The sequence below is a fragment of the Cottoperca gobio genome, chromosome 5, assembly GCF_900634415.1.
Source record: "Cottoperca gobio chromosome 5, fCotGob3.1, whole genome shotgun sequence".
NCBI classification, from domain to species: Eukaryota; Metazoa; Chordata; class Actinopteri; order Perciformes; family Bovichtidae; genus Cottoperca; species Cottoperca gobio.
This window is the reverse complement of record NC_041359.1, coordinates 11687767-11714339: the sequence shown is the minus strand read 5'-3', so window position 1 is coordinate 11714339 and position 26573 is coordinate 11687767. Positions and strand designations below refer to the sequence as shown.

General features: G+C 42.8%; 1 protein-coding gene across 4 annotated transcripts; it reads right to left on the bottom strand.

Moving 5' to 3' along the window:
• Positions 1–82: 82 nt before the first annotated feature.
• On the bottom strand, positions 83–26573 carry srpk1b (SRSF protein kinase 1b). Of its 4 annotated transcripts, none has more exons than XM_029431905.1 (16): positions 26480–26573; positions 25767–25821; positions 9724–9851; positions 9396–9504; positions 8789–8876; positions 8595–8682; positions 7497–7603; positions 7017–7182; positions 6430–6455; positions 6115–6337; positions 4985–5416; positions 4099–4193; positions 3835–3942; positions 2420–2489; positions 2121–2213; positions 83–1553 (listed from the first exon to the last, which is right to left on the bottom strand). In XM_029431905.1, exons 1-16 carry the CDS (start codon positions 26490–26492, stop codon positions 1369–1371), a joined length of 1986 nt encoding a protein of 661 aa, XP_029287765.1. In that variant the 5' UTR covers positions 26493–26573; the 3' UTR covers positions 83–1368. The 4 variants fall into 4 exon arrangements, with proteins under 4 accessions (XP_029287765.1, XP_029287766.1, XP_029287767.1 ...); XM_029431906.1 differs by lacking the exon at positions 26480–26573 and adding an exon at positions 26278–26387; XM_029431907.1 differs by lacking the exon at positions 26480–26573 and adding an exon at positions 25948–25967.

Sequence of the window (26573 nt, the reverse complement as noted above, 5' to 3'; positions counted from 1 at the left end):
TTAATTATGTGTTTTAATACAGACTTGTTTGGGATTTATATCCCTGCATAAAGTAGTGATTTATGAGGCAAATACAATCAAGTTTGATTTTGAAAAAAGTTTATTTTTATTTCCTACAGAAAAAAATTAACAATCAAATGAAGAGCGGAGACATGGACATAGGGAGAGGAGAATTTGTAGAAAAAGAAGTAAAATGGTTTCAAAGCATTATTACAGCATTTAGTACAATCTATCGTTTTCAAATCCAAAACCTCCATTTGCAGTGGAAACACTTAAAACAAAGCTTTAGTTTTCATACAACTGGAAATCAACTGTACATTCCTCGAGGCATTTCCAAAAAGTGTAAAAAAAATTGTTCAAACCTTTCAGCTTGGGTCTTCAATATACAGAGCAGAGAGGGGGAGACTAAAGGCCAACTCTTTGGTGCACTGCACGCTGGACGTAAATCCACATTTCATTCGACTGGTAATGGGTTTAAAACAGGATAAAGATGTCCTCTCGTGCACGAAGTGGCAACGGAATCCGAGTGTGTTTTATTAAGACAAGATAACACTTGAAAAATCTGAGATTACAGTTTGGTGTTCCTGAAAAATAGAGCGATTTCTGACGAGTCTCTCTCCAGAGCTTGAAATGTATGCTTTCTAATCATGTAGTTCTGCATGTTTATAAATGTACAAAAGTTTGTTTTAGCATAAAGCTAACTAACAGTACTAAACAACGTTACTAGTCTCTCATCATGGCTGTTAGCATTACGCACTTATTAATTCGGAGCACTTTGCACACTTTGACAGCCAAAGGCGTAAAAGCTGGCACGGCTAACATGACGACTGGTAAAACAAACACAGATTTGGCTTATTAATGACCTAAATGATAACAGTATGTGGTTTTGATGGCAATCTTTATGTTTCTGTTAACATCCTGCTGCCTTGTGCGTATGTAGACAAGTGCAACCTCCTTTTAAATCTGACAGTTCGCTATCTATAGCTAAAAATGCAGAAAATGATGCGCTGCAGAGAAAGAGCTGGAGCTAGGGGGAAAACAACAACAAGAGCAAGGTCGATAAGTCCTTTACAGCCAGTAAAAAAAAGAAGCCATAAATATAGGAAGAAAACCAGGAGTTCATTCTATCACCAGTGTAATCCAAAACAGGATAAAGACTCAGCAGCAGTCTCTCTTATTATTGTATTCATGAAAGTGTGTGTGTGGGAAGCATCTGGGAGTCATGACAGGAGGATGCAGGCACGATGCAGTCACAGGGTCTTTCAGACATGAATGTGTTTGTTTTACTGTATGTTTTCAAGCCCAGGATCTTCAAACCTAATTTTTCCTTTTTACAAGGTGGAAGGTGGAGGTGTGCCCGGCTGGCCTCTATGAAGTGAGCCATGCGTGGGAGAGGCACTGGGCCGCGGTGGCCCTCCTCTCAGGCACCAGGTCCAGCATGGGCAGCAGGAAGGTGCTGAAAGTGTGTGCCTCGTCTTTGGACCACTCGTACTTTTCTACCAACACGTCCAATAAACCCCACGGCTTCAGCTTGGTGATGTGACGCAGGTCCCCTGGGAGAAAATATTACATTTCAATCATTGCACTGCTGAACAGGCAGAGGGCAGAGCCTCTGCAGATACAAACGTCTTGAGAAGTGATGACAGAGGGATTCTTTTAGTACGAGGTCCCACATTTATTGTTAGGAAAATCCTGCTCATTCTGCCTTTAAAGTATTACATCTTATAGCTATTACTCATTCTGCCTTTAAAGTATTACATCTTATAGCTATTACTCATTCTGCCTTTAAAGTATTACATCTTATAGCTATTACTCATTCTGCCTTTAAAGTATTACATCTTATAGCTATTACAGAGGGTGCAAAATGATGTTAAAAATAAATAATGTGAAACAGTGTTTTTGGTTGGCATAAATCCACTGCACCACCTCTATAAACTGGAAATAGCAGCACTAAAGTTAATTAGCAGGTTCTGCCCTCACACTGAGCAGATGGCTGTTCCCTTAAGCCATCAGGTGCTCCGTCTGAAACAGTGAGTTTTGCACCAAATACCCGAGCACATTTTAAGGATGAACTGGATTCAGCGACAGCAGACAGCTGGTGGCAGGGCGGGCGTGTTTACCTTTCTTGGTGAAAAACTCCTTGGAGTATTTGCCAGCCAAGATCAGCTTCCGAGGAACTTTACCAAGCAGCTCGATGATGAGCGCTATGTGATCTACAGGGAGGCAGAGAAACACACAAACGCAGCTGATGAAGCACCAAGGGAAACAGAAGGGAAGTACTGGACTCTGTACAATTTACACTATAAAGTATACAACTTCCATTTGAAGCTGGCATACACACTCATGGGGAGTAACCCTCTAGTTAAAGCTGATATCTGACGTTTTGGGGACAGATGCCTCAGGGGAAGAAGACACTGACCTTCATCTCTGGAGTAGTCTTCTCCAGAGTGGGGCTCAAACAGATAATCTCCAGTGGCGAGCTCGAAGGCCTGAGGGTAAAAACAAACACACATGAACTCAAAAGAAAAGTAGGTGGATGGGTTTAATTAAATCCATTAGTGCAGTCAATTAGGTCTAGACCACGATTCCTTGTATCAATGTCACAACCTTTCACATTTTTAGAGTTTGAGTTCATTCTGAAGGTCAGCAACCTTCTCCAGTTTTTCACTAATTATGGTGTGTGTGTGTGTGTGTGTGTGGACTCTTTATCCAGGAAAGATTTACAGAAGCTTTCGAGTGTTGCTGTATACGAATATTTTGATGATCAGGTTCACTTATTGTCTGCATCTCATATTCTAATGTTCTCTGGGCTCATTACAGAAGCCCTGAGGCAAGTGAGAAAAAATATCCATTTATTTGGTTTGTAGACAATTTATAAAAAAAGTTTATAAAACAAGGTTTTGCCAGGATTCATTTTTCGAAGTTTTTTCATCGGTGACAAACACGTAAAACAAAAATTTGGCAGGTGAATTTTATTTTTAAACACAAGGTATATTGTGTGTTAGCAAGTTATGCAACATTACGGTCATGTCTTTCTTTTGGCTAGAGATATTTCTAATAAGAATTGGGCTAAATCAGCCATTTGGGAAAACATGAATGCTTCGAGTTCCATTTAGAACATGTGGTGCTGCGTTGGTTGTTGCGTATTACAACAACCAACACTTGATCCAAAATTATCTTGACAAAAAATTATTTCACCTGCTAAAATGTTTTTTTAGCTTGCTAAAATTATTCCCCCCCCCCCCCCCCCCCCCTCCAATCTGTTTCACAGATAATAATTTGTTTTAAGGAATTTAAGAACGGGTGAAAACATTTCTAAAATTCCTTAAAAGAATCATCATCTGTGAAACAGGAGAGAAAACAATAAAGATCAGACGTTAAAAAAAGAATTACCAGATTTTTCTTTCTCACTTGCATGTCTGGGCTTCCATAGCTCAAGCATTTGGACATGATACACATTATAACCATCTGCACTGTAAAAAGTAGCAATGAGTTAATAAAAGAGGAAGATCAGAAGACTGTAGGTCCGAAACAGAAAAAAGGCTTTGCTGATGTTTCATGGGTAGGAAATGCATTCAACAGCTTTATTATGGCCTGAAGGATAAACATGTTTTGATGACACATTTATATATAACATTACATGAGGCTGACGCTTGTGTCCTTACAATAAGTGCAAACCATCATAAGAATCTTGCATAATTAATTGCTAATGATTAAAATTCCACATGCTTAAAGAGTTTAAATGACTTTAAAGTGTGTCTTTCTAGTCGGAGCACCTGCAGTACTATAATGAATTGATGTCATTAACACAGTGTCTTTGATTGTCTGTCTCACCATGCAGGCTGTGCTCCAGATGTCTGCCGGTGTACTGTAGCCGGCTCCTGTTAGCACTTCGAGACAGCGATACTGCCGCGTCTGGATGTCATCTGTGAAATGTTTGCTCTGCAAGAAGAGTAAGAGAGAAATGCTGAACGCTGAGGCACAAAGTAATAATTGAGCCAATGTTTACAAAGATTCAAAGAGAGATAAACCTTTCAAGGGCTCAATTAAGAGTCCTTCCATGACAAATAAAGAGCGCTAATGTAAATTTGTACTCACCACCCAGCAGGCGTTGCCAAGGTCAGCGATCTTAACCTGCAGCTTGTCAGCGTTAAGAGGCTCCAGGGGGTTTACTAACATATTGCCTGACGCTCCTGTTAAAGAGAAGAGATGGGGAACGGGGACAGAGGAGGATGAGGTAGGAAAGCAGGGGGAAAAAATGGCAGAACATTTTAGACACAGCCGAGAAAATCTAAGATGGCAGAATGCTAATAACTGCACCAGGATCGTATTCAATATGACAGCCCTTTACAACCCACCATTTGCATTTTGTGGAGGCTGCTCCTGGAGAGTTTACCATTTGCAGTGGCAGGTTCATTGTGTGTTACATTACAGAGTATCCCCTAGGTAATTGGTTAGCGGAGGTTGTTACTGATGTGCCAGGATAATCCATGTATTAGCCTCACCAGCAAAACATTTGTCTGGTGCAGTCTGTGTACTCCTACTGAAAACTGTGCAGCCCACGCTTACTGAGAAACTCCAGTTAAAATGATTGTGAACATTTGTCTTCTCCTTGTAATGCAGGTCGTGTTAATGCGAATATTAAAGCAGATTCTGGTTCATACGGGATTGCATGTGATAATCTCCTGCTGTTAAATGTGAAATCAGAAGTATGATAATATGCTGTGTATTGAGTAACAAAGCATGTTGTATGATTCAGTGTATTGTGATTACACACACCAACACACACCATGTTGAATAAAATGTTCACAAAACATCCAAAATATTTTCATCTGATGTGTTTTCATATCCAGAAAAATACAGAATACTCGATATGAAATACAAGCTTCATAATGCTTCATTAAAGTGCTGGAACCAGAACATGCACGAATGATATACTGCATAATCATACAGTTGGAAGAAGGGGGGTAAAAGTTTAACCAACCATCCTGGCTGTCTTCTTCTCCCTCCTCTCTTTTGGTCTCTTCGCCCTGAGTGTCCATCTCCTCCTCCTTTTTCTCCTCCTCCTCCTCCTCGTCGCCTTCCTTCAGCTCTACAGTGACAGAGTCTGGGCTGAGAGAGGCAGGGAGCTGCTGCAGGTCAGGGTCCTGGGGTGAACCGTTGCAGGTCTGATGCTCTTCTTTGTTATTTAACGTGTCCTGGGTCTCTGTGTTACTTTCTGCTTGGTTTGCATTCTGTTGGTCCTCCTGTTCCTCCGTTGACTGTTTGGTTCCTTGTACTTCTTGACTGGTATCACTCTCGGCTGTGGAAGCGTGGCCGTTACAGTTAACCTCCATCCCGCTCCCCTCCTTGGTCGCATTCTCTCTTCGCTCATTTACCTCCGGTATCTGCTGGGGCTGCTCGTCAGGACTCGATTCTGTAGAAAAATACAGTGTGGGTCATTCAACTCTTGATAATCCCCATACATGACCCATTACTGACTGGTGCCTCAGGCCATTGGATACCATCCATTACAGATGTTTTCTAAAACAATAAATCAGATATCCACTGTCCTCCATCTCATTCACTTGTGATTAGGGCTGTCACGATACTAGAAATGTAGTAGTCGATACCAATACCAGCGAAATTCCACCAATCTCAAAACAAAACAAAACCTCCCATGTAATGTACTTCAACAGACTCCTTTATTACCGTTTACATACTGGTTTTCACAATTCCCTGTTGCCGTGAAAACATCTTCAAACAACTGTATTTATTGAAGTTTCTGGGCAAAAACAAAATTTTAAAAGAATATTTGTATTCATAGCGTCATAATTCAACTTCGCCTAATAGTCATTTTCACTTGATAGAGCATGAGCGCACCATAATGCAACTCTATGGAACAGCTAACACTAACTAGCTTTCCTCTTGCGATTTCAACACGCCAATAGTGAGTTTACTGCGTCCCCAACACATTTTGTATCGTCCCCGGGGAGATTGGACGCCGTTAGTCTCGAGCCCTGACGGTATTATCTGGTACTCTACCTGCGGTACTGTAGAAAAACGAACACCGTCACATTTTGAGAGTTTGGCATCGACTTGGTGCCGGAGTATCGGTTCTCTTGACATCCTCACCTGTGACAGTATGGTTAGCAATGTCTTGCAGCGTGGCAGACATAGAGAGGGTAGCTGAGGAAGTCGTATCTTCGGTGGCTTCTGTTGTAGTCTCCTCATCATCCTCCTCTTCTCCTTCAGCTGCTCCTCCCTCCATCTCCTGGATCCTCTTCTCCAGCATCTCTGCCTGCTTCCTCTGCTTCTTCTTCATCTTCTTCTTTTTGTTCTTTGACATTTTGGCCATCTGGGGAAAGTAAACATCAGGAGAGGAATAATATGAGTATTTAAGTGTATTTTGCACTCGGATCACAAAATAACTAAACAAAAACAACTTACTGGTTTGGGTGCTGGGGCTGTACTCACTGTAGGAAACAGGAATAATCAGAGGATTACATTAGTGAATGACATATGTGGCATATCCTTCCGCCTCTCTATAATTAGTTTTCTGTTCGGATGGCTGAGTTGATTCACACCAAGCTGTACTAATAGACTTCAGCAGCACCCTGCTCAGCGGGAGTCATGCGCTCTGAGCAAGCCACTAATTTCCATAACCAATCTAGTGGTGACTCATACCGACACACTGCTAAGCGCTCCGCTTTTATTAGAAGCTTCCACATGTCAAGTTTCTCTACGCTTACATCACACACAAGAGGATTATACCACGGAGCTGGAACACACTCGTATTCCAAATGTATTGCAGGTTTGCGCCTCTTGATAATTCAATCTTAAAACTACTACATTATTTTTCTCAATTAAATTGAGAACGGCGCACCATCATTTTATGAACCACTAAGTCATTAACATGTCAGTCAAACTGTGAACGACATTGGACCTGCTGATAAATCTTAACTCGTTGTCAGCAACATGCTGATCAAACCACAAAAGTTGCTTAGTGGAGTGCTGAGGAAAAGAAAGGTTGTGACCTGCAGAACCCGAGGGAGGCGCAGCGCCAGTCTTCTGCCACTGCGTAGCTTCAGCAGCCATTTTCTTGATGTAGGGCTCGTTGACGGTCAGCAGAATGTTCTCTGGTTTGATGTCTGTGTGGATGATCTTACACTTAGTGTGGAGGTAGTCTAAACCCTGCAGAACCTGCAGTGCAGAAAAGTGTCAACAATGATGGATGTTCAGAGTTAGAGGTTAATGTTGCTCACTGTGAACAGTAGAATACATCATTCTCGACCAATCAGGCGCTCTGTGATCTTTCACCTGAATAAGCCAAATACTACTGGTGCGTCTCCCGCTTTGTGAAAAAGCTCACAACAGAGACAGTTGTTTTCTTTTTGCCCGAGTGTGAATAGTACAGTTCTGACATTGCACTCAAACTAAAACATGAAATGATCATTTTCCCTGTAATAATAAATGATATTTTAAAGACAAAATGTTTCGGTGTAGCTGTACGGTACCTGTCGTATGATGCTTTTAACACAGGGTAGGGGTAGGCCTTGATAATTCGACTTGATGATCCACTTCAGTAGGTGATAACCCAACACCTCAAAAACCATGCACACATCTGAAGAAGTACAAGGTCAAGGACTAATAGGACACGACTTCTCCGATGACTTTAAATTTGAGTTTTCTTAATCTACAGTGGACATAAGCCAATAAACTTTACAATAACACACACACACACACACACACACATTTCCAGGTTTTGCATGACTGAACAATCTTTCAGTATAAACTACAAAAATGTACTTCAGTTTCCAGAGGATGTCTGGGCATGTTGCCTGAGTGCACAGCTGTAGACTGGGTGGTGTGGGAGAGACAGGGATGGACCGAGTGTTGGTGAATCGGGGACTGTGACGCTTAAAGACGTGCCAAAGCACACAGCTAGTCGAACGTCAGCTGAACTTCTGTAAACCATGAATAGCAGGGCAGAGTGTGAAAATTGCTGGAGACTTGAGACTGGTAAATGACTGGCACTCAAACTGTATCTCGTCACTGAGGTTTGCATTTAAACTCAATAATTCTGGTTCCACTGAGATGTTAATTTATTTATTTATTTTAAGTAATGCAGACAAATACATTCTTCAAGCACTATAACAAGGATGAGCTAAACTAACGTCTGGACTACCTAGAGGTGATGCAGCCTTTCAACACTAAAGTAGCTATGGCTATTGGTCTGGAATTAGTGTAATCAGTATGTCCAAGCCGTCACATTGAGTCAGCAACAGTAGGGAAGAGAAAATGGAAGGAGTCCCAGCATTTAAGTTTCTGTTATTGCATTGTTCCCGTTATTCACAGAACGACCGCGGCGGAAAAACTTGTAAAATGTTAACGATTGGCTGATTCAGTCAGACAACTGGCCAGTATGCACCATATAAGGACACAGTTCAGCTTATTAACAAGATATTGCAAAAACCTGCAACTTGATGGAAACGTGAACAATAATAATGTTTGTATTGCTGTATTCATCATTCACACCCAGTCTGATTAGATGTGGGGAAAAGTGCAGCACGTATCAAATAAATTACATAGTGCATTTCTTCAACAAAGGATACGAGTGCCATTCATGCCAGAGATTTTGAAGTCGTCTAGAAGCTGCACCACTTTCTCTCTGCTGGGGTCACTGGGATCTGTGTTTCTCACCTGCAAAACACACACAAACACCGGGTTGTGAAAGTTGTGAGAGCTGGAATCACTGGAGTATGAGCCAGTGTGAAAGTATTTATGTCATGATGACTGTGTGCCTTACAGATTTGAGCAGCTTGATCTCATCCAGGGCCGTCTCGGTGTAATGTTCTGCACTTTTTACAACCTTCATGGCCACAAAGCGCTTCTCCCTGAAAAACACACATCAGTTACCTCATCACAACCACATGGACTTGTTTGGAAATATGTATCAAGTAGTATTATTACAGTAACATCAACCCTCTCAGTGCAGATATCCATACAACTTTGAATAATATACACAGACATAATGTAACTAAAAAAAAGGCACCAGGCATTTACTACAACCTATAACCATTATTTATTATAGGACCATGATACTCAATACGTGCTGTTCAGGGTTCCAGAAGTAAGTGTATAATCTATAAATATCACATATATAGGCAGCTACATGGATGCAATTCCTGGCCCTCACTGTGCGGACCGTTACACACTTATGCATGCACGCAGCACTCCATGGCGACCGTTACAAGATCCTGACAATTATTATTCTTTTTCCAGAAGTGTTAATATATGTAGACGGTACACTTTGTTGCAATTTAGCAGCAGCTGTGGTTTGGTGAAATCCACTCATGATCTCTGCAAATGTGCACATTACCCTCTAAATTTCACAATTAGGAGAGAAAACTTACTGGATGTCCCAGGCCAGCCACACAGTGGAAAAGTGCCCCCAGCCCAGTTTACGGATCACATGGTATCTCCCGTGGAACAGATCTCCTATCTTCACATGGTGATATCCACCTGACCCAATAAAAGATGCAGATATACATTGCATGTTGAGTTTAAGTGTATGACAGTATGTGTATTTACATGAAGTTAAGCTGGAGTGCAATTGGATTTGAGAGAAAACCATTATCACACACACACGATGACAAAAACATTTAGGTCTACTCCAAATGAGTATTTTGTAATTGCATACTAATACTATGTTTTATTGGCTTGGATATACACAGCACATACCCCTGCAGTAGTCATTGGGGTCCTCCTGCTCGTCGTCATCAGAGCCCAGGATCTCCTCGTCCTGCTCTGGGAGTGGAGAGTCTGCCTGGCCCGGCTGAGAGCCGCCTCTCCGACCATGAGGCTCTGGTCTGAGAGCGAGAGAGAGAGCGAGAGCGAGAGAGAGAGAGCGAGAGCGAGAGCGAGAGCGAGAGAGGCGGTGAGAAGAAATCGAAGGAATTGCAAAGGGACGGTGAGTGAGTGGGAAAAGGGGTAAAAGACATCAGATTGGCTCACTGACAGAAATAGAATTTGTGCGACACTGAGGCGAAAGAGTTAACATTTGAGACCGTGGTTTCCATAATGTGTCATTTCCAGAAGCAAGACATTTCATCAAAAAGCTTTCAGAATGGTCTATTCCACCAAAAGTACACGCAAGCAAAGATCAGGAGCCCGTTTAATATTTCTTTAATGACAGAACAGCGATGTAAGCACAAAGGGACAGAATAACGCAACAACAATAATAGACTTTTTTAAGAAGGTCATACAAAAAAAAGCAGCTCTTCAGGCTATGGAGAGTGACTACTCTCCGACATTGATACCCGAGAGATCAGGTCAATTACACCGGGACATTAAGATCAATTAATATCAGTCACAGGACTATTTAAATGCCCCAAAAGTGAATATCCAGTAATTACATTAAATATGTCTAGGCAGAAACTGTTTGTTCCATAATTATGCACAAAAGAAATTGTGTTTTTGTGCAGAAAACTTTTAATCATTTAAAATACCAGGAAATGTCAGTCCCTATATTTTCTCTCTGACTGGACAATGTATTTGTAGAAAACAGTCAGAACTCACAAAGCGACACTGAAACATTGCAGTAAATACGTGGATGAGACCTGCATAATGTGTTATGGAGAGCTCTTGCAGAGAAAGTCATTTTCAACTCATAAATCCTTTCTTGCCTCTGCTCTCCTCTAACATTTTAGCTGTTAAAAAGAATCACAGCTTATTCTTGAAGGGGGAAAAGTGGCCTCAGTGAGAACACCTTTTGACACCCCTCTCCCTGATTGAAACAAGAGAGCTTTCCTTTTTATATTCTTCTGTGATATTATTTGTCCCTGTATTCAATCCACATATACTACAGATGTGTGTGTGTGTGTATATATATATATATATATATATATATATACACACACACACACATATATATATATACACATATATATACATATATATATACATATATATATACACATACATCCTTTTTGCTTGGAACTATTATTAAGCATTAATTATTTACTTCCATTTGATAAACACATTAAAGCATATTTCTGGAGTAGAATTCAAATGTATTTAAAACCTCATGGATGAGTATGGTAGTGTCTATAACAGAGGTGACAAGAATAAGTACATTTTAAAGCTAAGGAACTTGTCAACGACATAATAATTCTCAGTGGATGGGTGTGAAGTAGAGGGAGGAAAGAGATGTACGTTTTATTTTTCTCTAAACCCACCTACTAAAGCTGGAGCATCATCTGGGGGGAGGGGGGATATTGCGTGCGCGGCGCGGTTTCTATTTACTTCTCCCCTCTCCTTTCTTCCGCTCTGTAGGTATGTGCGCACGTGTGTGTGTGTGTGTGTGTGTGTGTGTCAGCTGCGAAGCCCCGCCCTTCGAAAAACAGAGCGAAGGTGAGAATGTGAATGCGCAGACAGTACAAGTAGACAGTACACATATATTAGATCAATAGCATTAGCGTTTAGTTTATTTAATAAAAGAGCACCTGTCAATGTGAAAAGTGAGTTGTGAATAAAAAAAATTATATCTTTTTTTAATTCGAGAAAGAAAAAAAAAACACCTTGAATTTCAGGCAGGGCGCCGTCTCCGCCAACACAATGGTAGTGGAAACACTGAATATCATTAAAGATTCATTGTATTGCTGAATAACTGATGGTGATTGCACAATGCTTAAATGAACATGTTATGTTGTGTTAATCTGAACAAAGTAGAATTAATTATTAAATTATTCATATGGGACAGCTCATCGGAGAGTAACAGAGACCGTGTTTGTTTCCATGAAAAGAATCTCACACAGGATTCAAGTTGGAAATCAAACAAGAGGCCCCTGCAGGTGAAGGTGCAGCATGTAACTACAACCAGCACTCCAGAGGGCATCCAGCTGCACAAACTATGAACACAACGCGCTCTACCTGAGTCAGTTATTAAAGCCTGCGATGGGCGATGTGACGATGTTCACGTGGATATCTTTTTACCGGAAAAGAACGTGTGGACATTTTGCAATGGCTTGGGAGTGTTTTTCTAAATATTGCTGAAAAGAGGATATATATCTATATATCTATTTTTTTTTTGAGCATGCTTGCTAGTTTGAGGAGCTGATTGTACCGCTGTTGTGATTTTCATCTCAAAATCTAAATTGACGAGATTCTAAGCTTTCCAAAAATAAAAAAAAACACATCCAGCATGATGGAATGTACTCAACATATGGCACAATAAAACTCCTGCTGTACAATAAGAGGTTAACACATCAACTAATGTTAGTTAGAAAATGTTATCAACTTTAATTGACTGAATTTATTTAAAAATGTAGCTTATTAACATGAATACTGTGTAATAAATGTTTTAACTCTCCTATAATGGGAGCAGCGTTGCACTCAGTGGGAGCAGTGATGCTGCGCTTTGGACTGAAGGATGCTGCAGGTCAGGAGTACGTTTGGTGTTTGAGATACGAAGGACATCACAGAGATGCTGTCGCTCATTTTGGTTCTCAATCTGCTTTTGTTCAGAGTTAACAGAGAATGTTTGCTCACATATTTGAGTGGGGAAATGCGCAGCGTTGAAGTTGCGTAGTTGTGTCTCAAAGAGACGGAGCTTCACACAGAATGCTTTCAGGTGCGCAGTAGGCTCTTGTTCAGTGTTGAGATGACCAGTAAGATCAACTAAAATACCAGGTCTGCCAAACATGGAGGGTCTCTCAGCTCATGAAGAGGTCGGTCCTTCTCTTTCAAAAACAGATTGGTTTCTGATCTCAGGGAGTAAAACCGCTGCAGCACGGAGCCGCCACTCAGCCAGCGCACATCAGAACGGTGGAGTGCGTCCCCGTATTCAGCATCGACATCAGACAGGAAAGCTTGAAATTCTCTGTGGTAAAGTCCTCGTGCTCGAATTATGTTGTGGCCTTTAGACTCGTAAGATCAAGCATCTCTTCCGTAACACAAAGGTTATCGTCAACTCCCCGCAAGAAAATGAACAGCTGTGCGGTGTCTGTCGCATCTGTGCTCTCATCACATGCAATCAGTATAAATCTAAAGCACAAGCTTTATCTGACACTTGATGTTTTAAGTTAGCTGACAAGTCAAAACTGTGTTTCTGTGTTAGAACTAAGAAGTACAAAACATTCAAGCGCAAGTTTCTATCTGGGCCATATTCCATTATACTTTTAGAATTTGCTGTGGGGCAATTAAAAATGGACCATGGACCGCAGTTGACCTGCGGGCCGTAGTTTGAACACCCCTGGGCTACACGATACGAGAGTCACCGGGAGACTGGGCTGCTGCTGGCACTTCCTTATCAAGTTGACACTCATTGGCTCTTGATGGCTGTAGATAAATTATGGAAGCTCCGATTGGCTCAAATGAGATGTCAATGGAAAGGTCAGAGTTCGGCATCCCGTTAGCAAGTATCAAATAGCTTGATACTTGCCGTTTTTAGCGAGTATCATCGCGGAAATAAACACATCGATCAGCTGATTTCAAAGATTGCAACAGCTGTTCATGGGCTTTTATCAATGTGACGATGTTCAAGGTGGATATATGTTTACTCGAAACGATCTATTGGACCTTTGGCAATGACACAGGAGTGTTTGTTTTGGATTATTACTGATTACAGGATTATGATGAGACTTCATAGGTGAGTTGGCTCAAAGTTATGGGTTTGATAGTGAGTTTGCTGGTTTGTGTGAGATGCCTACTTTACTTGCTGTTGTGATTTTGATCTCAAAACAGTTTTTCTCACTAAATAGACGAGATACTAAGCTTTCTAACAACACGTGGCATTGCGTAACAACTTCATTCATGGCGGACTGTAAACAACACAGGGCAAGATAAAGCCTCTCTGAAAATGGATGAAAACGGGTGAACGGCTAAGTGGTTAAGTAACAACTTAATAACATATTTCAGGACAAACTGAATCTCTTCTGGTCTGTTAAACCAACTATCCTCTTGATGCTGTCCATGGTACTGAAAGAAGAGACCGCACCGTCACTGTCTCTATCACCAATGAAAAACATCAACAAATCAGTCACATTTTAAGAAACTTGGCAGGAGCCCCTGTAGTTTGATTTTAAGAATAACTCAATAATGCATTCAAATGTTTTGTCAATATTCAATCAGGGGCTTAGACAGATGGACCAGAGCATCTTATATTCATCGTAGTCCTTCCAAATACCAAAAATATAGGAGGATTGTCCATCAAAGACAAGGTTTGTTGCTTGCTTTGTAATGTTGTCGAACACAAACAGCTGTACAAAACTAAAGCCTACATCAAACACAAAATTAAAACAGATCAGAGAATTAAGTAAACAAGACTAGGATATCTGGGCATTCCTGCGTCAACACAGAGCATTATTATCCTGCTCTATCTCTCTCTCTCTCTTTATTGAAGAACCGAAGATCACAAGTCCTTATGATGCTTCACTGCACTGTGGCGGTAAGAAGAGCCAAGACATCTTGTTCTCGGCAAGCAGTGCAGACAGATGTTTACTTCATTAAAACTTCAATTTCATTTTTCTTCACACTGTTTCAAATAAACACAGTGATCTTGCATATTTGAATTTTTCCTAACAGATTCCTCAGTCCTGTGTGCTACATTTAGAATTGGTGTTTCAGTTTAAGTCAAACAGTAAACACTGAGGAGGACTTGCAGCTAATTAAAGCAAGTCACGTTATCTCTTAAGCTATAAGCAGGTCCAAGTGTCTGACTTTGCCACAAACTCTTAACTGTTAATTGTAATTATTTACTGAAATTGCTACTAAAATGTGATAGTGGAGACAAAACAAACATCTGTTTGAGTGCTTTGGTTGATAGTACTTATTTGTGTTGTGTTTGCAAACCATGTTAAAAGCCATTAGGATTAGCATGCCTAGCTAATCAGTTCATTGGCTTAAGTCTAAGTATCAGAAGAAGGACAACTTTAGATGCATCTTCGCATGCTTATAAACTGTGTCACGCTCAGCCGCCTGCTCAACTGTTTATTGACGTTCCTGAGGGGAAAAGGCAATTAACGATGTTGAGCTGAAGTCAGAGGTGCTGAGGTTAATTAATAAATTAGGTCCTTTAATAATTTGACAAGAGCTCATAGTTCAAGAAAGTCGTATTAAAGTAAGGATTCTTTTTTGATTAGAGTTATTTTGATGCAGACACCAATATCAACAGTAATACATATTAAAATGCAGCCAATGTAACATATATGTACTGAAACTTAATAATCGGCTGCTGATGTATCCGTCTGGCTCATGTGTAGGAGACACCCTTCAAGCAGAAAAGGCTGAGAAATTAAGATTTAAATTATTATTAATTCTGTGATTATGCTTCTACCCATCTATGTGTCATTTCAGAGGGCACACATTTTAATTTGCTCGTAATGTTTTCAACCAACAACGTTTGGGACGCACTACTTTTGAAGTATTTAAAAGAGTAGAAACCAAAACCGCTTCAATGTTTTTAGGTTTTGTGTTTCTCATTCATTTGTATTACAATTATTTAAAGACAAATGTGCTGCCTTCAGCTTTACTCCGATTGGGGCTTAGGCAATTTCGGTAATTACTTGCAAGGATTGTGTCAGCCCACACACCATGTGGCGAAGGTGGATAAATAACACTACATTTATTCATTTACTCGCATGCACACAGCGTACAAATAAATCAAGACATTGCCAAGGTCAGTCTCCTCTCATCCCTCACCCCTAAAGCTCCTAAAGTCATAGACAATTCTCTATTCCCTCCCCTGCTTGCTGCGTCTCAAACACTCAGACACACACAAGCTTTAGAGAAGCGACAACTACAATGAACAATAAGAAAACGTGGGCTTAAACTGCGCCTCAGTATAGTGCTAATTTTGTTAACACAAGTTGTGAAAACATTTGGCAAGCACCCTTCTTTCCATGGATACTTACCAAAGATGAGAGGTTGACACGATGAAATAACAGTAATAGGCCTATTAACAAACAACTGTGAACGTTTTTAAAAACTAAAAGATAAACTGCCAAAATGTCTTCACGTTACTGAAGAAAAAGATGAGACCATTGACTTTCATAAAAAAAAAAAGCAGTTTTACAAAGAATCATGTTCATCCAAGTCATTGAATATCAGCAGCTTTTTATTTTTTTAATTGTGCTTTCCAGCTGACCTCCTCTTTGCAGCACCTGCTGCGCTGACAGAACAGATACTGAATACACTGTACATTTGAGTGGCTTGGCTAATGTGAGAGGATGGTGGCTATATGTAAAGAAATTCAAATACTTGTTCTTGAATAAAAGATACCAAAATGTTCAAAGATATCATTTGATGAAAAAGACAAAACAAGATCTAGAAATTTCTAAAGTGTTTTCGAAGATTGAAAATGTTCATGGTTCGTGATAACTATGACTAAAATGTTCAGAGTTATTGTTGACTAAAATCTCTTGAAAATATGAAGGATTGCGTTAAATTGACACACGTGGACCTTTGATCCCAGGACAAGGACTAGATCTAAATGTAGGCTAGTTTTTAGTAAGTAGAGAGTGGAAAAAGAGACGGAAGGACAGCATGGTGGAGGTTAGAGAGACAATGTCTACATGATAGAAAAAGGGAGAAATACTTTGCAAATATGCATGACATAAGAATTCCATTATTTTGAACCTAATCACATTTAATGCCAAAAGACGGCAGATGATAGCGACTTTCAAGATCGTGTATTCAAGTTCTTTTTCTCACTGCGGTACATCTACAGTTGGACAGAGACCGTTCAATGCCCTCAGATGGCCACACAACCACCGTGAACACGAACAAAACGCAGGATACTTGAAGGACTTCTGCAACACTCTAAACATCTGGAGCTGTCTCAAGACATCTAACTGCCTATGGCTGTCACGCCTGCACACACTCGCACACACAAAGCCTGCTCTTACCTGCAAGATGCACGGATTCCCATGGGACGTGGAGGGAGGAGGACAGGAGAGAGTGCAGGTGTTATAAAACCTTCTCACTCCATTTGCGAAGAGAAAAAAAAAGGACAAAAAGAAGAAGAGGGATAGAGTGAAAAGTAGAGTGGAGGAGGAGAGAAGGATCAGTGCTGATAACTGAAAAGCAGAGATTATAGAGGAAAGGGGTGGCAAAACAGAATGAGAAGAGGGAAAGAGGATGGAAAGAGTGGTGTAAGACGAGCGCAGAGAGGAGAGGAAGAAGAGAAAGAAGAGGAGAAACGTGGAGGCTCCACTGCAGGCTGAACACTGAGGCTGAGTCCTGGAGCACACTCGCTGACACTCTTGCTCACTTTTTTTTTCTCTCTCTCTCTCTCTCTCTCTCTCGCTCTCTCTGACCGAGAACTCTCCTTGGCTGTCGTCAGCTGCTGGCCCTGCCCCCTTTACTGACAGCTGGGAGATGATTGGGTGATGCAGCCCAGCACTGCATTGCAGGTGAGGGACGACATCAGCCCTCACCCCTCCTCCTTTTCTGACCAAAACAACACCATTCCTCTTTCCTCGCCTCTATCTGTCCATCACCCCCCCCCCCCTCCCCCCTCACCAAGCCTGTCATTCCAACAATGTTTCACTCATCATTTTTTTTTTTGCAGTGAGACAGCAATGCAACTCAGACTATTTGTTGTACACGCATTACGCCTCAAATGCCCCCACCACCAGAGGCATGTGCCCAAATGTTTGACCTCCCTCTCAACTGAATCACTGTCATGCCTTCATTTATGTAGTGCTTTATTTGAAAAAGATTAATCTTTGGCCTTTAAAAGAGTTGTTGATAGCTGCATAGTTAAATAAAAACATCCTCGTTCAGAGCCCATGTCGAACACCAGGTACTTCATTGTGTGGATCAAGTACCAATTGTATGTTAGTCATTTATGCTAGCTAGCTGTAGAGCCTGATGGTGAGGTTGCCATCAGTACAAACAACATTTTAGTCCAAGGAAAGATATCTAATAAACTGTATCAAGGATATTTAAGAAAGCACACAAGATAGACCAATAAATCAATGCAGTGCAGCCATCCCTCTTCAGATCTAAAATGGTGATTGATGAAGTTTTATCGGAGAAAATAAAAGCCAAATTTAATTTGCGAGCTCTGCCTGAAAAACACCTGCGGACACCCAATACGAGTGTTCTGTACATCCACAGCTTCTGCAGATACGCACCAACTGTGAACCAAATGACCTGGTGCACAGGTGCAGATACGCTCTGGTGCACTGTGGGAACTACAGGATTTGTTCAAGCCGAACCATTGTCCACATTTATGCAATGCCAAAAGTTGTCTACCTTTGTAATCCTACGTTTATTTTTATTATTCCAATTTATTCATTCATGCTCCACAGACCTAAGACTATACAACTCCTCTCAGTGATGGCTGGGGGATTCCAACATTTGTAATTATTTGTAACGGTCTGTATTTTTACATCCTCTCTGGGAACCATCACCTTATCGTGGTGGAGAGGTTTGTGTGTCCCTATGAACCTGAGAGCTGTGTTGTCTGGAGCCTAGTGCTCCTGGTAGGGTCTCCCAAGGCAAATTGGTCTCAGGTGAGGGGCCAGACTAAGAATGGTTCAAAAACGACTTCATGAAAGAAAGGGAAAGGAAAGGAGAGACCCTGCCCGGAGGAAGCCCGGGGCCCCCGCCTGGAGCCAGGCCCAGAGGGAGGGCCCGACAGCGAGCGCTTGGTGGCCGGGTTTGCCACGGAGCCCGGTCGGGCACAGCCCGAAGAAGCTACGTGGTGCCTCCCATCCATCCATCCTGTGGGCCCACCACTCATGGGAAAAACCGCTGGGGTCGGGTGCGCTGTCACATGGGTGGCAGTGATGGTCAGGGACCTCGACGGACCAGACCCGGGCAGCAGAGGCTGGCTCTGGGGACGTGGAACGTCACCTCTCTGTGGGGGAAGGAGCCGGAACTAGTGCGGGAGGTGGATCGCTACCAGTTGGATCTGGTGGGGCTTACCTCCACGCACAGTCTTGGCTCTGGAACTGTACTCCTGGATAGGGGTTGGACTCTATTCTTCTCCGGAGTTGCCCAAGGTGTGAGGCGTCGGGCCGGGGTGGGGATACTCACTAGCCCCCGGCTGAGCGCCGCTACGTTGGAGTTTATCCCGGTGGACGAGAGGGTCGCCTCCCTACGCCTTCGGGTTATGGGGGGGAAAACTCTGACTGTTGTTTGTGCCTATGCCCCAAACCGCAGTTCTGAGTATTCGGCCTTCTTGGAGACCCTGAATGGAGCCCTGCAGGGGGCTCCAGTAGGGGACTCCGTAGTCTTGCTGGGAGACTTCAACGCACACGTGGGAAACGATGGAGACACCTGGAGAGGCGTGATTGGGAGGAAGGGCCTCCCTGATCTAAACCCGAACGGTCGTTTGTTGTTGGACTTCTGTGCTAGCCATGGAATGGCCATAACAAACACCATGTTCGAACATAAGGATGCTCATAAGTGCACGTGGTACCAGAGCACCCTAGGCCAAAGGTCAATGATCGATTTTGTAATCGTATCATCTGACCTGAGGCCGCATGTTTTGGACACTCGGGTGAAGAGAGGGGCGGAGCTGTCGACTGATCACCATCTGGTGGTGAGTTGGATCAAGGGGTGGGGGAAGACTCTGGACAGACCTGGTAAACCCAAACGGGTAGTGCGGGTGAACTGGGAACGTCTGGAGGAAGCCCCTGTCCTGGGGATCTTTAACTCACACCTCCGGCGGAGCTTTTCAGCCATCCCTGTGGAGGTTGGGGGCATTGAACCTGAGTGGGCGATGTTCAAAACCTCTATTGCTGAAGCTGCGGTGATGAGCTGTGGTCTCGAGGTCTTAGGTGCCTCAAGGGGCGGTAACCCTCGAACACCGTGGTGGACCCCGGTGGTCAGGGAAGCCGTCCGACTGAAGGAGTCCTTCCGGGTTATGTTATCTGGGAGGACTCCGGAAACAGTTGCAGGGTATCGAAGGACTAGAAGGGCGGCAGCTTCTGCCGTGTCAGAGGCAAAGCAGCGGGTGTGGGAGAAGTTCGGAGAAGCTATGAAGAAGGACTTTCGATCGGCACCAAGGTGCTTCTGGAAAACCATCCGGCACCTCAGGAGGGGGAAGCGAGGAACCATCCAAGCTGTGTACAGCAAGGGTGGGACCCTGCTGACTTCAACTGAGAAGGTTATCAGGCCGGTGGAAGGAGCACTTTGAGGAACTCCTGAATCCGACTAACACGCCCTCTATGGTTGAGGCAGAGCTGGAAGCTGATGGGGGATCATCGTCAATTTCCCTGATGGAAGTCACTGAGGTAGTCAAACAACTCCACAGTGGCAAAGCTGCAGGGGTTGATGAGATCCGTCCAGAAATGCTGAAGGCTTTGGGTGTTGAGGGGCTGTCTTGGTTGACACGCCTCGTCAACATTGCATGGAAGTCTGGGACAGTGCCTAGGGGTTGGCAGACCGGGGTGGTGGTTCCCTTATTTAAAAAGGGGGACTAGAGAGTGTGTGCCAACTACAGGGGTATCACACTTCTCAGCCTCCCTGGTAAAGTCTACTCCAAGGTACTGGAAAGGAGGGTTCGGCCGGTAGTCGAACCTCTGATTGAAGAGGAACAATGCGGATTCCGTCCTGGTCGTGGAACAACGGACCAACTCTTCACTCTCGCAAGGATCCTGGAGGGGGCCTGGGAGTACGCCCATCCGGTCTACATGTGTTTTGTGGATCTGGAGAAGGCGTATGACCGGGTCCCCCGGGTGATACTGTGGGAGGTGCTGCGGGAGTATGGGGTGAGGGGGTCACTTTTGAGGGCCATCCAATCCCTGTACGCCCAAAGCGAGAGTTGTGTCCGGATACTCGGCAGTAAGTCGGACTCGTTTCCCGTGAATGTTGGCCTCCGCCAGGGCTGCGCTTTATCACCAATCCTGTTCGTGATTTTCATGGATAGGATATCGAGGCGTAGTCGTGGAGGAGAGGGGTTGCAGTTCGGTGACCTGAGGATCTCATCGCTGCTCTTTGCAGATGATGTGGTCCTTATGGCATCATCGGTCTGTGACCTTCAACAGTCACTGGATCGGTTCGCAGCAGAGTGTGAAGCGGTCGGGATGAGGATCAGCATCTCCAAATCTGAGGCCATGGCTCTCAGCAGGAAACCGGTGGATTGCCTACTCCGGGTAGGGAATGAGCCATTACCCCAAGTGAAGGAGTTCAAGTACCTCGGGGTCTTGTTTGCGAGTGAGGGGACAATGGAGCGAGAGATTGGCCGGAGAATCGGAGCAGCGGGGGCGGTATTACAGTCACTTTACCGCACCGTTGTGACGAAAAGAGAGCTGAGCCAGAAGGCAAAGCTCTCAATCTACCGGTCGATCTTCGTTCCTACCCTCACCTATGGTCATGAAGGCTGGGTCATGACCGAAAGAACGAGATCACGGGTACAAGCGGCCGAAATGGGTTTTCTCAGACGGGTGGCTGGCGTCTCCCTTAGAGATAGGGTGAGAAGCTCAGCCATCCGTGAGAGACTCGGAGTAGAGCCGCTGCTCCTTCACGTTGAAAGGAGCCAGTTGAGGTGGTTCGGGCATCTAGTAAGGATGCCACCTGGGCGCCTTCCTAGGGAGGTGTTCCAGGCACGTCCAGCTGGGAGGAGACCCCGGGGAAGACCCAGGACTCGGTGGAGAGATTATAGCTCCTCACTGGCCTGGGAACGCCTCAGGATCCCCCAGTCGGAGCTGGAGGATGTGGCCCGGAGAAGGGAAGATTGGGGTTCCTTACTGGAGCTGCTGCCCCCGCGACCCGATCCCGGATAAGCGGTAGACGATGGATGGATGGATGTATTTTTACATTTGTAAAATGTAAAAATTAGTAAAAAACTCTTATTTTAAATTTTATTTGTACTTACTTTTTAATGGAGGGAGGGGGGGGGGGGGGGTGTAATGTTAATAAATGTATAATGTCTTTTAAGCTACTGGATGCCTAAATTTCCCTCGGGATGAATAAAGTATCTAGCTATCTATCATTGTACATGTCCATACTATAACGTACGTCTTTAAAAGTTGTGTTATCTGCCACAGAGTGATGCCGAGTACAAAGGAGCTGCATTACAGTACAATGCAAAAGCAACAGATGGTGTCGGCACACATTACTCCAACAGTAAATCAATTTTAACATCCCAATGCCTCACTGGAATGACTTACTGGTAACTGAGCCATCATTAATCATCATTAGTTACACCTGTGTTTTCCTGATATGACCAATCAAATTTCTGCTGGGAAAAAACTGTTAAAACTAAACTAAAATATTTGCTTTTTACAGAAAACACAAGCCAATTCCTAATCTAAAGTGTCTTCAGACGAACTAACAGAAGGAGATCTGAATATTTTCTTTTGATGATGGATAGAAAAATGAGCGCACTGAGACCCTCCGTCTCTCTCAAAGATGAACACTGGTATAAGTGACACAATGTACAAGGACACTAATAAAAACATTAAGTGAAGGAGAGAGCTATTTCACAAAGATAATAACTGCCGCCTCACTCAGTCCAACAACAAAGATGCCATAGTCCATGCTTTGCTTTTAAAAAACTGATCGTCCTCTTCAAACCATTTCCATAATTCTGAATTCTGAAACTGTCTTACACACAGAGAGCATAATAAATGGTCTGTTTGACTGCAGCATGGGCACATTTGCATATGGGCCACATTGTGCCAATGAGGGCTGAGAGCTAATACAGAGCCACAACCACTTGACATCTCCATCTCTCCTGTGCACACATCAGACATGACAGAGTGTGTCAGTGTCTCCTGGTTGTATTGTTTCCACCCATCCAGCCCTATCAGATCTCTAGAGCAAAAATAAACAAGGGCACAGAGGAGAAAAGAGCTCTTGGGGATAGAGTGTGGCCAAAAAGTGTACGTCCTCCTCTCCTCCCCTCCCTCTAGATAAAATCAATGACAAGTGCCTGGGCAGCAGAATGAAACAGCAGAACTAGGTAACTGTACTGAGGGTGCAATGCACACAACGTGTAAATGAGTGTGCTGCAGCACCTTTACTTTAACACCTCAACACCCGCTAATGGTATGCACGTATTGTGCATTTTTCACTTCCAAGCGGAAACAGCATGACATACGAAAAGAAAAGAGACAGAGAGGACACTGCAGCTTTGTATACTACAGCACCAGGTAAACCACTGCAGGTTCTTAATGTACAAAAATAAATCTCTCTGCATAAAGGCTGAAAACCCAACATCTGCATGGCCTGAAGCGACACACCACTCCTTCACAATCAACGCACACATATAGTGACGGGATGGGGAAAAAGGGTAGTGGTTAACCTGCAGGGGGGACAGAGAGCAAGAGAGAGAAATAGAGGGACACAGCGCTGTAGTGGGCAGCAGATGATAAAATAGTTGATGGGTTATGTAATGAACTGCAGTCATGGAGTGAGAGAAGAGGGAGAGATAAAAGCAAAATACAATAGAGTGCATTTGTGCTGGTAAATGCTCTGCAATGCTGGCTATTCCTGTTCAGTCTCCTGAGTGCACATGTAGTACTAAAATTACATTTGATGCCCAGAAAGTTTGAGAAACAAGTGGTTTCATGTCTTAAGTGATGCAAAATAAATAAATATTGTAATGCAGAAATAATGTGAAAAACGCGAGTGGGCGATAAGCTCTTTCAAAAGCTGGCAGCACAAATCCACCAGGGACATCATCAGTCCTATGCTCGCTCTCTTGCACAAACACTAAGCAAAACACATGAGCAGGTAGTCAGGTACCTCATAGAGCAGCAACAGTCAGCATCAGCTCCTTAATGAAAAATGGATCAGCCCATCAATACATCACCCAAACTGTGTGTTAACTGGCATCTGGCACACACATACACAAAAGAAAACACTACTACGCCCATCATTACAGATTCAACAAGCAGTACAGACACAAGCAAAGTGTGAGTTTTACATCTCTTTTCTTCAAACGTGCTTCCTCACTCTCATGCACAAATACAACCATGAGATTTATTGCACTACTCACTTGCATGCGAGACCGCTGGCTAGCTTCACCACAGCTGTATTGATGGAGAAGATCCAGTCCAGGAGCCACATGACCCAGAGGACACTTGGCTGAAGCTATTTTACACTACTGAACTAAACTTGGCAAAGACGAAAGGCAATTTAAAGCTAAGTCTGGAAACAGCTCTGCTCTTCCCTCCCCTGGCTCTTCGACTGAACAGTGGCTGCTGCGTCCTTTCAGCAGCACGGCGGCCACAACAGAGCAACTGACACAAGAGAGCGGGAGGGAAGGAGCATAATGGGTGCAAGGGAAAGAGAGAGAGGGAGGAGTTGACTTATGCTTGGATGCTCGCCCCTTGCTTGATGGTTATTGACAGAAATTATGCATTTTCAACTGGAAACTCTTTCACAGCGCCACTGTCAACAGGGGAGAGGGGCAGAGATACGGTTTAAAGGAAAAAGGACATGTGCATGCTGGTGTCCTAAAAACAACGAGAAGTTTGTTTTTGTAGTTTGGCCCAATGATTTGTCCCGTTTATCAACCCCGCCAGCAGTTGGTGCAGCGGCTGTGATACACAGCTCATGGAGGCAAGTAAGGACCCTTAGCTCCTGATTATCAAAAACCAGACTCCTTTCTGAGTCATAACTCAGTGAAATCTGTAGGGCTGCCCCCTGAAGATCAGTAACCCCTTAGTCAACTTTAAATTGTTGAGCCATCTTTTTTTTTTAAGGAGGCAATAATTTAATCACAACTGATATGAATGGTGAGGACAAAAATATGAGTTATGTAGTTACTAAAAAAATAAAAATCGTGTTTTGTTTTTCCATTTAAATGTGGAAGAAATTTTAATCACAAATGTTCTTGCTGTGAATTTCTGTTTTACAAGCTGCTGGCTAATTGAGATATGTCTGACCACATTAAGCCTGAGGTAACATTCAAACACCAATAAGAGCAATGGTATAGCAAGTGTCCACAAATAAATAAACACAAAAGGTATTTTGGGGGATATGCAATACCTAAAGAATGCAAAAGGTGGAAATATACATGATTATGGCACTAATAATGATAGATATTTAAACAAGATATTATTGATCCCACTATAGAACAACAGCTAGAAATTAGAAAGGGAGATTTATACTATGGAAAGAATGACCTTTCAGCTTAGAAAATGTTTTTGTTAGTAAATGGAGGATTTATGACACAGCGGAAAATGCTTATGGACTAACTGGTTTTAAATTTCAAGATACTGGATTTGTATACACCCTTCTTCGATAATGGAAAGACACTTTTAACATCATTTGTTTCTGTTTTTCATTTATTTGTGTTTTGTTATCTTTCTGATTGTAAAATGTCATAATGTAACATACACAATACTTACAAAATCTCAATAAACATTCACCTTTAAAAAATGTATAAACACGACCACCATAGAAATGTCATCAATAACTGCTCATTTAATTTATTTTGGCATGATCATGCTTTCAACTACTACTACTTGAGTAATTCGATGTCAAAGTCATTGTTGTACTTTTGTGCAGTCAATATTTTATTAAAGGGGTTGCAAGTCACAAAGTTGCAGATTACATTGCGATGCTGCATTCCCCTATAGCTGTCTTCACAACCCACACCAACATCTGCATAAGAGTTATAGAGCCTATTTGGCTACATGACGCAGTAGGACAACTCCATATTAACAAATTAAATGTTTGCAAATAATTGAAACGTTACCACGTTTACAGCCAAGGATAAAATGCAACTCAGAATGTCTCATGAGTAAACCTTCTGCTTTGAGATTGCGGAACAGGGAGAGTAAACTGTGATATGAAAACAAGCAGGTTTTTCAACTCACTTTTTACCAGGTTTCCTGGGCTTTGTCCTCTTCTTCCTTGCTTGCATTGCGAGTACTAAAAAGTAAAAGGAAACATTTAGGTATAACACAAATACGTAACACCTCGGTGTTTTTTAAAACACGACAATGTGTTGTCTCTCACAGCTAGTATGGCTATTTTGTGATTTTAGAGAACGAATACCCGATGTGTTCCGGGCTGCAGGTGTAAAAAACAACTCGTAGTTACAACTCTGAGTAGCTAGCAGGCTACTTAGCTGGAGTAAACGCCTCTCTTAAAGCTAACGTTAACTAAACCGGCCTTGGCGGTGTGTTGCCAGGCATTTCAAGTTAGCTGCTAACAGTTAAATTGGTGCTTTTTCACTGCGAATATCACACAGGTTTGATCCATTATTATGACATGGCCTGGTAAATGAGTGAATCGCTTTGGTGACACTGGCTTATTTTTTACTCTATCCTTGATAAATATTTTGAGGTTCACGGATAAGATGCTAACGTTAGTCTGATAGCTTACGTTAGAGCTAGCATACTGTTCACATACACACAGCAGAGCGCATGGTCCACTTTTACTTTCCATCAAATGTTATGCGGCTTGTTACATTTGTTAAAATCATTGTAAGGATTAATTTGTCAGAGAAATGTCCTTAAGGAACGTGTGTGTGTGTTTCAAGTACTATGTGTAAATAGCATTTTGGAGTAAGTTACAACAACGTTACCTTTTCGTTCCATGCTGCTAACCAGTCAGAAGATAAGCTGCGTTCACGAACTGTTGGAAATGTCGAAACTGTAAAGTGCGCGAAAAGGAACGAG

Bases quoted from the DNA above. Each gene is read 5' to 3' on its own strand.
- srpk1b (XM_029431905.1), bottom strand. The intron at 7,604-8,594 runs GTATCCTTTGTT...GTACTTCTTCAG, and splicing joins CTCTGGCATGAATGGCACTC to ATGTGTGCATGGTTTTTGAG. The intron at 3,943-4,098 runs GTGAGTACAAAT...CTCTTCTTGCAG, and splicing joins TTGGCAACGCCTGCTGGGTG to AGCAAACATTTCACAGATGA.